Below are 10,856 nucleotides of genomic sequence, written 5' to 3' on the forward strand. Positions count from 1 at the left end.
TAATTAATAAGCTTTCGGAAGTACCTACCACGAATATTCTCATCTCAAAATATAGGTATTTTCTTTAAAAAACAATTAGTTAAGTATATCAATCATATTTTAAGTTAAGTGTAGATAGGTAACAACACAGCATTGAATTTTCAAAAACGGCACACCTAAACCTTGTAGACGAGAAGTGAGAAGCCTCCTGCCTTCTGGACAAGCCCTTTAGCAATACCAATGTAAACTGTGGCTAATTAGCCAATATTCCGACGTACCCGCCCCATTAAGCTATCAACATCTTTTTAATTATTATATCCTTAGTTACAGTACCTATCATGGAATGTTAAAAAAAATAAACAATATTCAATTACATAATATATTTATTAATTTACTCATAATAATATATTCTATACATATTATTTACCTATATTATACAATAGTATTGTGGGTTACAAAAAATTGGAGTGGATATAATGTGACTATGATCATATAATTACAAGTTACACATCTATCAATTTACCGGAACAGCAACTACAGGGGTAAAAACTATTTAAATCCATTGTTTTAAAATTTTTGTTTAGTAAAGAACTATTTTGTAATTTTTTAAGTAATTCCCATATTCGAGCCATATCATCATTCCTTGCATCTGTTTTAAGATACATGGATATTTCTTTGTCTTCAGCTAACCTGAATAACAAATCTCGCAATTCTCCCAAAAGATGCTTAAGTTCGTTACATTCTTTTTCAAACATTTTCAGTTGATGTGTCCTTTCTTCATCTCTTTTCTTAAGTAAGCTTCTCTGTTGTTGATACAAAGCTACATATTCACATATTGTATCAGTTTCATTTTGTAGTTGAAGTATAATATGTTCGAGTCTATGTTTTTCATCTGATAAGTTAGCAACTTCATCCATTATGTTCATAAAACGTTGCTGCAGTTTTAACATAGCATCTTCTTTAGGAATGATACAATTTGTTTTAAAATTATTGTCAAGTGGTGCTATCTTTTTCTCATTATAATTCTTTTCGGTTTCTGAAAAATTGTTGTTAGATTCAGGATCAACTGTGTGTTCTTCAATATGTTCAATATCTTGACAAATATGTTCATTTAGTTCGGTTTCACTATGATTTTTACATGATGAATGGTTTGATCCATGTTCTAATATTTCATTATATTTTTTCGCAATTTCACGAGATTCGTTTTGTAGTCGCATCATCTCTTCATCTTTAGCCCGCAATTTTTTATTAACTGTTTTTCCCAGTTCTTCAATATCAGCAAGTTTAAGCATTAGTTCTTTGTTTAATTTTTTTTCATGAGTTAACATTTCTGTCAGTTCTAATTTGTCTTTCGTCTGAAAAAAAAATATAGGTATCGTTAGCATGGTTTAAACAACAACAAAAAACCCTCTAACTCTCTCACAGAATCTGCAGCTTTATAACTTATATACTTGGCTCGAGGCTTTGCATGAGTTCTGTAAGTATTTATTGTATTGTAAGTTGACTTAGCTTTATGTCCAGGCAAATTGTATAAATTGGCCATTTTCAAATAGCAGTGTCACTTTACAAACACTCGTCATTTTACTTTATGTTAACAGCCAAGTTTGTAAACAGTGAAATTGTAAAATTTGCCTGTGACAGTTATACAATTATATATAAATAACATGGGAGCCACTGAAGAAATTTCAATATTTTTTTTGGTTTGTTGGAATTTCCTTTACTGGTGTAAAAGAAATTCCAACTGTCCACTTCCACTTTAAAAATTTGAAAAATATCTACCATGTGTGGAGTCTGGGCAAGTGGCTATTATAGAGACATGTTGCCCTATAATATATCTATTTTTTAGTTAAGACTAGAGGTCAAAATCTAAATTATTAGTAAGTTAAAAACTACTTATAATTGTTATTAAATCGTAAGTTAATAGTTTAAACCAAAAATATTACCATTTTAATTATAACCAGTTCAAGGCCTTCTATATCTGATTTAAGTTTAACATTTTGTTCAGTTGCTCTCTGTGCAGCTATTTTGTCACTAGTTATATCTGCAGAGAGTTTGGTAACACTCAAAGCGTCATGTTCACATTGAGGTTTTTGTGACTGTTCCAATTCATTTATTTTAGCTATGGCTTCGTCATATTGCTTTTGAAGTTCTCCTTTATGTTGTTCACTCTGTTCTAAGCTCATCTGTAAACAAAATGTATAATATATAAAAATATCAAAATCATCCTTACTTATAAAGACCTCATACCAAGTAAACTTTAATAATAGTTGTTGATCATGGCTTGTGTAAGAGATATTTAATATCACTACATAGTATAAAACAAAGTCGCTTTCTCTGTCCCTTTCTATGCTTAAAACTTTAAAACTACGCAACGGATTTTGATGCGGTTTTTTTTAATAGATAGAGTGATTCAAGAGGAAAGTTCTAGTATATATTTTATTAGGCTTTAGACAAAGCGGGCGAAGTCGCGGGCAGTAATCTAGTCTTTTATAATGGGAGACCTATGGATATGCCTTAAGGACCCACCTGTAAACTAATCAGTTGTTTTTGCAATGCACTAGTATCAACTTGAGTTTCAACTTCAAAATCCTTTTTATTAAAATTTTGTAGACGAATTTCCATATCACTGATTTGTTCAATAAGACTGGTTTCGCGGTCAGAAAGTCTGTTCAATTCCTTTGAGAGATCTTCATTTCTCAAAGTTGTAGAATTTAATTGTGATGAAAGATCTTTCATGTAGTGTTCATAATAAGATGTTATATGTTCTCTTTCTTTTTCCATTATAGCAATTTTTTGCTCTAATCCACTAATTTTGGTTTGTAATTGATCAATTTCTGCATTGTTGGAATTCTTGTGAACATTTTCTGTGGTGGAATCAATTGTGAGTTGCTGCACTTGCAACCTAGCTGCTTCTAGTTGGCTGTAATATAAACAAACCTGATTGTGTAGTTGAGCATTCTCTGATTCCTTTGTTTGTAACATTGTTTTGGTAAAATCCAACTGTTCATTTAAATTATTATTTTCATCCAACAACATCTGATTTTTGTTTTTTATTTCAGAAACCATATCATCTTTAATTTTCAACTCTTGGCTTATTTTAGAATACTTATCAGATAATATGCTTATTTCTGTTTCTAAAACATTGATTTTTTGTTTGCATTTATTGTGATCAATCTGCTCATTAGTGTACAATGAATTCAACTCTGATAATTTGTTTTGTAAACTTTGTACTTCATTTTCAAGACACTTTTGATTATAAATTAAATATTCTGTCATGTTAACGTCTTGAAGCTTATCTTTAACCACATTAGGATTTTCAGTTTCATAGGAGCTCAGAGCCTCATTTTGCGAACCAGAATTGTGTTCATCATGGACAATGTTTGCTATCTCTACCATATTTGTATTTTGTTTTCCATCTATATCATCATTATTTTCAGCACTACTAACATCGACACAATCTTTTTGAGTTTTCTTTACTTGGTGATCTCTTAACTGCAAAAAGGTAATAATTAATAATAGATCATTAAACTTGAAACATTACAAACCACTTATTTTTCATGTAGAACTGACTTTACCTTTCTACGAGCATTGGCTAATTTTTCAGCTCTTGCATCCATTTTTAATAAATAATTGCAATTTATTACGTTAATTATTATGTATTTATTACATAAATTATATTGATAAAATATCTTCATACGTTTTCAAATCTACTTTATGTTATGACAATTGACAACTGATAAACACCGAACACGTCACCAGTATTACCATTTCTTAAATTCTATATGCTCTGTGCTTAGATCATTTCTATTGCGTTGTGTTGTTGTATATCTATAGCTGCGGCACGCTCACTTCGCTCATGCTTCGCTCGTTCGGCTCGTGCGTGAGGGTCGCAGTTCAAACATGGTTCAAACCTAACCTAACCTACTGGGTCGAACTTGACACCTTTCTGTGATGCGCAAGTAAAACTCGCTATTGTTTTCCTTGCCCATTACAGAAATATTTAAGTGTTAAAATCTATTCAGTACGTTGGTTAAAATTACTACATTGACTGAATGTCTGCTCTTTAAATCAGTTAATAAGGTCATAAGGGTGTCGGTCAATATCCTTATTAACTGATTTTATCAGATAAAATCAGTCCATAAGGATATTAACCGACGCCCTTAGTCAATAACCATAATAACCGTCAATAAGGATATTGACTGGTTCAGGGTTTTGACTGTAGCATATATACCATAATTGATAACCACAATAACATTGAAATAAGATAATTAACCAATCCATTTTGGTTCATTTCAACAATCACGACTGTATATTTTTTTTTGTTGAATCTTGTCGTCAGCGAATAACGGTACAGTGCGACACAAAAGAGATGAAAAAAAATGAGGGCGCCACCGTCGCTCATATAGCAACACTGATACTGCGACGCAAGCGATCTTGATACTATAGTGTAAGAAATAACACGCGAGGCCGGGTTAAATATTAATTTGAATGTAATAAGAATGTACTGCGATTCTACACAGCTACCTAATTGATGTAGGTAGTTGATAACAAAACGCAGCAAGTCAACGACTATTAGCAAAGTGAAGGTAGTTGGGTCGAACGTCGTATAAACAACGTCCGAGCCCCTAGGCACGATTCGTACGAATGCGCCACGAGACAAAGGAAAGCGGCTTTTTATAGTATTCGACAGCTAAGCATGTTCAGACTTGAAATAATGACAACTATGTTGACAACTATTCATCCACAAAAATATTAAATCAAAAGTTACGTCTAACACGGCCATACTGACAATCGTACGTCCTCGTACGCCTTTTCTCGTATTACAGTACAACGGTAGTTCATCTCTGGATTACACAACCATCCTGCCTCGGCCACACTGACCTTACAGAACAACAATCACATCCACATGACATAGGCACTACGTTCGCGTATCATGGGAACAACACCTACTCATTTGTGACATAGGCACGACGTTCGCTTAACACAAATGAAGGCTCAACTACCCCGGACCGCAGGGCGCAGTCCGGATAGCACACACAACTCCTTCGATGAACTACATTCCCGTTACAATAATCCACGTAACAAACTTTTACTTTACACTACGCACGAAAAAACACAAACGCCAGTATGCCGTTACAAAACTACGTAAACTCAAACACATTTAAAAAGTATGGGCTTGAATTCTATCCCACTTCTGATGTAAGAAATAACACGCGAGGCCGGGTTAAATATTAATTTGAATGTAATAAGAATGTACTGCGATTCTACACAGCTACCTAATTGATGTAGGTAGTTGATAACAAAACGCAGCAAGTCAACGACTATTAGCAAAGTGAAGGTAGTTGGGTCGAACGTCGTATAAACAACGTCCGAGCCCCTAGGCACGATTCGTACGAATGCGCCACGAGACAAAGGAAAGCGGCTTTTTATAGTATTCGACAGCTAAGCATGTTCAGACTTGAAATAATGACAACTATGTTGACAACTATTCATCCACAAAAATATTAAATCAAAAGTTACGTCTAACAATAGAATAAAAATCAAAATATTAAAAGTAATAAATACCGCGATTTAAAGTTGTTTCATTGATCATCGTGTAAATTTAAGACAAAAATACATTAGTATTTTAAATAACCTACCTAGGTCAAATTTTACTTAAATGTATTTGGAATTAGTTTATAGAAATCGGTCAAGCCATTTAGACTGCAGAGGCGCACATAGAATCAAACATACGAACAAACAAACATACATACATACAGCTCAAACCTTAGGCTCAAACACATTACCCTCCTTCTGGGTCCGTCAGGTAAAAAAAAAAACAAGGTGATTTGAAAACTACATATTTTTATTTATTTTTTGTAGATATTCTCCTTCATTTTTACTCCATTGCTCCACTATCCTGCGTACTGTGCTTTCAGAAACCCCTATAACAAACGAATTAAGATGAATAAAATCAAATACATAGTGCATTTAACATTAACATATTTATTTAGTAGCTTAAAAATATTTTTTTTATGTCGGAGGCCAAGACTCACTTTGGGTCCCTGCGCCACTCTAGTGTAGTAAGTAAGGATTCATAGGTAGTTGTATGAAAATAGTTATCACTATACTATTTAAGGCTGGTTGGATTGGATATAACTTCTTGACTCAAATTGTGCTGGTCGCACTATAAAAACTAGTTTTTGTTTACATACAAATAACCTCAAATTAAATTTCAAAAACGTAATAATCGCCCTAGATACGTACATTAAACACTCGTCACTAATGGAATATTCTATTTTACGTAGTACTGAGCAAAAACAAATGGAATCTCACCGGTATAATCTGCTGTACGTTTTGAAACGTTTTCCAAATATTTTTCTCGTTTTTCAGCTTGAAATTATGAGAAACACCGAATTAAAACTTTATACATGGCATCACGGACACCGCTACGTTTAACCTTTTTCATGATTTCTCCTTTTTTGAGTAAATTTCTTGTTCAAAATTACAATTTTATCTTAAGAATTCTCAACTTCACCAAAAAAACAACAAATTTTTATTCAACTTGACAGCTGCATTGAAAATTTACGGTTGCCAGATAATGAAAAAAAAAAATTAGTTCCAAATTAATTAATTTCATCTCTTTTATGTCGCACTGTACATTGCTATTAAGCGTCTTATTCACGGTCCATCTTGACGTACGTCCCGCCAAGGTCATACACGATGCACGACGCATATTCACGGTCCATCCCCGCTGTACGTCAGCTCAAGGCTGCCAGTGTTGCCACCGAAGTATCAAGCTACCCACCAGAAGAGACCTCTGAAACCACCAGAAATCCACTGTGCTGGATGTATAAAGAGTAAATAAATATTTTTAAAAATGTGTTTTTTTGTACTTTTTGCAGTACCTAAGAATTTTTCATTATTTTTAAATGAATTATATGAATCCAAACATTCCAAATCTAAATTTATTTCAAGAGCTCATTTTTAATTAATTTTTAATGAAGCTCGGTTTCTCTCTTCCCGCCACTTCACATTCATGACCGAAAAGACTCTTTCAGTAAATGCTGAAGTGGCGGGAACAGAGAGTATAATATAGCTAATCATTTTTTTTAAACAAACAAATTCGTTAGGACATTTTTTTAAAATAAATTGCCATTTTTATGCAGTGGACTTTTGCATAAAATCTTTGTTATTCAACAATTCGCCTTGGAGTTCTTTTAAAATAATAACTTCTGAATATAAACTGTCCATGTGTACTAGGTTGATCCAAAAGTAATGATAATTGGGTATTTCCTGTGTACATAAAAATATAAAATAACTGTTTCTTGCTTGCTCATGTACTCACTACGTTATCACAAAACTAAACTAACTACTAAGTTATCACAAAAAAATCATATCAATAGGCCACGTTTCCAAGTATTTACATTAATTTCTGTTGGCAACACTGATCTGCTGTACAGCAAGCCTATTCACGATCAAGCATGCACGATGCACGATGCGCTTGCACGACGTTCGCGGTGGTGGGGATGCTCGCTGGACGAAAAATTCGTCGTGCACATCCAGCAACGTAATAATAATAATTATTGACGTACGTCAAGACTATTCACGGTCGTTTTGCGTCGTGCATCGTGTATGACCTTGGCGGGACGTACGTCAAGATGGACCGTGAATACGACGTTTTATAGTAGAGCCATTTTAATAGGCAACATTTGACAGTTCAACAAAATTCAACAACGTAACCTAGTAACGACGACATAGAATAACATGATATTTCGTTTTGTTAGAACTGCACATTTGCTGAACTTTTTTCAATTACGACTACATATTTATAATAATAATGACCGATACAAGTAATTTTAAGATTTCATTTTACTGATAAATCATTCTAAACATAATAAACAATTTCTGAATTGAACAACTGACGTCGCTACAATTTTGTGTCAATAAACCTTTTTTCTTTTTAAATACCAGAGACGTTACTCTAAAAATCGAAATCTGACATCTAGAATCGAATGCATTGATTACTTGTGAATAAAAATCATCATAAATTAATAAATTCGATTGACAAATGTTTCAAATCCTTATCGATTAATTCACTTTAATCGATGTTTTTAAGCAGGTTACCTCTCTTCGAAGATAAAATTGATAGACGTCAAATGTTGCCTATTAAATTGGCTCGACTATAATAAATACTACATATAAAGGTACATTCCAAACATTCTCATGGTGTCGAGGTTTCCTCTACCGAACATTGAGCTATTATTACCACGAATAGGGAAGACACCAGAAACAAAATCTGTGCTGCAGGCGCGGAAGCGGGGCGGCTAGTGAGTCATAGATTATGCGATATCATCGACTCACCGCTAATCGCTATAGTGGCGACACTTTGTAAATATTCTGCCTATTACGTCTTATCAATTAAAAACAATCAATGTAACAAAAAAAAAAATAACTATATCATATAAAGGAATCTATACCTACTAATTTTCAGGAACTATTAGTCCGATCTTAAAAATTCTTTCGTTATAGAAAACCCATTCATCGAGGAAGGCTATAGGCTATAATAATCATCATCTAACAAAATAATATATCATCACGCTAAGACCAACAGGAGCGGGGCCACGCGGGTGAAACCGCGGAGCGCAGCTAGTTATTAATAAACTTTTCAATTAAAACCAACCAATGTTACCTACAAAAAAAAATGGATACATAGGTAATTGATTTTCATCCTTCGCAGGTCGGTTGACCATCAGCCATGTTGAGCGGAACGTGATGTAGGCGGTGTCTTCTCCATTATTGAGAATATACGAATATACAATACTTATTTATTTATTCATACTTTATTACTAGGAACTTAATCTAATTATAAATTTAAACAAATGGCGGTTTTATCGCTAAATAGCGATTTCTTCCAGACAACCAGACGTACGGAAGGAAGTTAGTTTGAGGAGAGGAATAGGGCAGAGCATAAATATAATAAGTAAGAATATAATAAAGTCCTTTTCACGTAGGATGATTCCTGTGACACTTCGTCGTGTTCCGAATTACGTATTTTATGTTTAAAACGCCAAAATAATTTTAGTGCATAGTATTTTTATTTTATGGCGGCATTAATACCAAAAATATAAAAATGAAACATCATAGGCTTATAAATAAAAAACAGTATTGTTTAGTTTATTATAATGAAAAATAAAATAAAATAACACAAAAATATAATACCTACGCAATTCGTGTACATGAAATGGATCGTTGAAAAATCATAGAGTTGGAAAACATAATCGGCGCCCATCTTGTGATCGTTTGTCAATCGCTAAGAGCAATTAACCTATAGAGTTCTTATATTAAGACAGAACAAAATACATATTTTCTAATCTACTTACTCTTAGTCAATAACAGCATAAGCCAGATTGAGATAGCGATAGCGATCTGCACTGTCTTCAAACGTAGCGCGCCGGCAGTCAGTTTGTTTTCCAACCAGCTGGTGGGCTCAGTGCGTCAAGTGTTTTTAACGAAATATTTAGAAAATATAAAGTGTACAGTGTTTCTTTTTATTTGTCAGTGTGCTAAAATAACTATTGTATGTTTAGCAACCGGCTATCACTAGTCGAATGGGAGTTTTGGATAAAAACAATGTAAAAATATCTTTCCATCGGTAAGTGATTTTCAGCAAATTGATAAATATTTATGTTTTAAACCTATTTGAAGGTTTTATCAAGCACTTTTTTGTAATTTTATGTTGTAACTGTAACATTTACCCACTTTATGGGGTTGTGGAATATAAAATAATGAAATAATTTTTAAAAAACGTCACAATAATATCACGTTTGGCATTTTGTTTACCACCGTAGTGTTGTAACACATCTAGCGTATATTATCGATTTATGACAAAAAATCTATTTCATATTAACGTTGATTTATTTATTTTGTTTCATAAATCAGATTTATATGTAGTTGTTGTTGCAAATAATAGATGTAAATTTTTTACCGCAGGAAAATAAAACATACCACGTGGTTGTTTTATTTGCACTATGTGTTTTAGTTTTCGTTTGTTGTTTATTAATTTCTCTTTCAGATTATTAATAAATTCATTTTGTTTTAGATTTCCAGAGCTAAATAAAAAATGGGTATAAAACGTGAGACATGAGTTGATTGGACGCCGCCACAATTTGCAATATTGTGTTCACTGCATTTCGAGCCTACGTGTTATCAAGATGGATACTCTAGAAGAATTGTGCAATCTTACGCTTACGTTTTTTTTTTTTTGTTCCTGTAGATAATAAATACATTTGATTAAAGAGAGTGAATTTTTATTTTGAAATTTTTTACACATAAGTTACCTACTTTAAATGTGTAACTATGTGAAAATTAAACGGTTGATTAAATGACAGTTCTCATAGATGAGAAACTACTATTGAAATACATACTTAATATACATGCGTTTTCAAAGAAAAACCCCCATAGTTCCCATTCCTGTTGGATTTACGGGATCAAAAGTAATTTTTCCAAATTTCATTGTAATCGGTTTAGTAGTATTCGCGTGAAAGAGTAACAAACATCCATCCTCACAAACTTTCGATTTATTAGTAGGATGTTAGGAAAATGTTTTCATTAAGACTGTCCTTTTATTAACTTGTTAAAATGCTGCATGATTCCTTCATGCTGACTGTGCCTTTCTCCTCACTCCTTTAACTTTATCATCATTTCCTTCTTTATTTTAAATTACATTTCAAGTTTTAAAATTTCTTTTATAATGTACTAACTTTCCGCCCGCGTTTTTAAAGAAAATCCTGCACAGTTCCCGTTCACGTGGGATTTCCGGGATAAAACCTAACCTATGTGTGTATGTACAAAATTTCATTGTAATCGGTTCCGCAGTGAAAGAGTAACATCCCTTC

General features: G+C 33.0%; 1 protein-coding gene and 1 long non-coding RNA gene across 2 annotated transcripts; both read right to left on the reverse strand.

Moving 5' to 3' along the window:
* Positions 1-344: 344 nt before the first annotated feature.
* LOC123706250 (golgin subfamily A member 2-like) lies at positions 345-3,705 on the reverse strand. Its single transcript, XM_045655433.1, has 4 exons — positions 3,555-3,705; positions 2,506-3,471; positions 1,923-2,162; positions 345-1,334 (listed from the first exon to the last, which is right to left on the reverse strand). Exons 1-4 carry the CDS (start codon positions 3,672-3,674, stop codon positions 483-485), a joined length of 2,178 nt encoding a protein of 725 aa, XP_045511389.1. The 5' UTR covers positions 3,675-3,705; the 3' UTR covers positions 345-482.
* A 2,101-nt stretch (positions 3,706-5,806) lies between these two features.
* LOC123706210 lies at positions 5,807-6,540 on the reverse strand. Its single transcript, XR_006753383.1, has 2 exons — positions 6,295-6,540; positions 5,807-5,903 (listed from the first exon to the last, which is right to left on the reverse strand). It is a non-coding gene; the product is annotated as an uncharacterized LOC123706210 (long non-coding RNA).
* Positions 6,541-10,856: the final 4,316 nt, after the last annotated feature.

Source organism: Colias croceus, chromosome 3 (genome assembly GCF_905220415.1).
Source record: "Colias croceus chromosome 3, ilColCroc2.1".
NCBI lineage: Eukaryota > Metazoa > Arthropoda > Insecta > Lepidoptera > Pieridae > Colias > Colias croceus.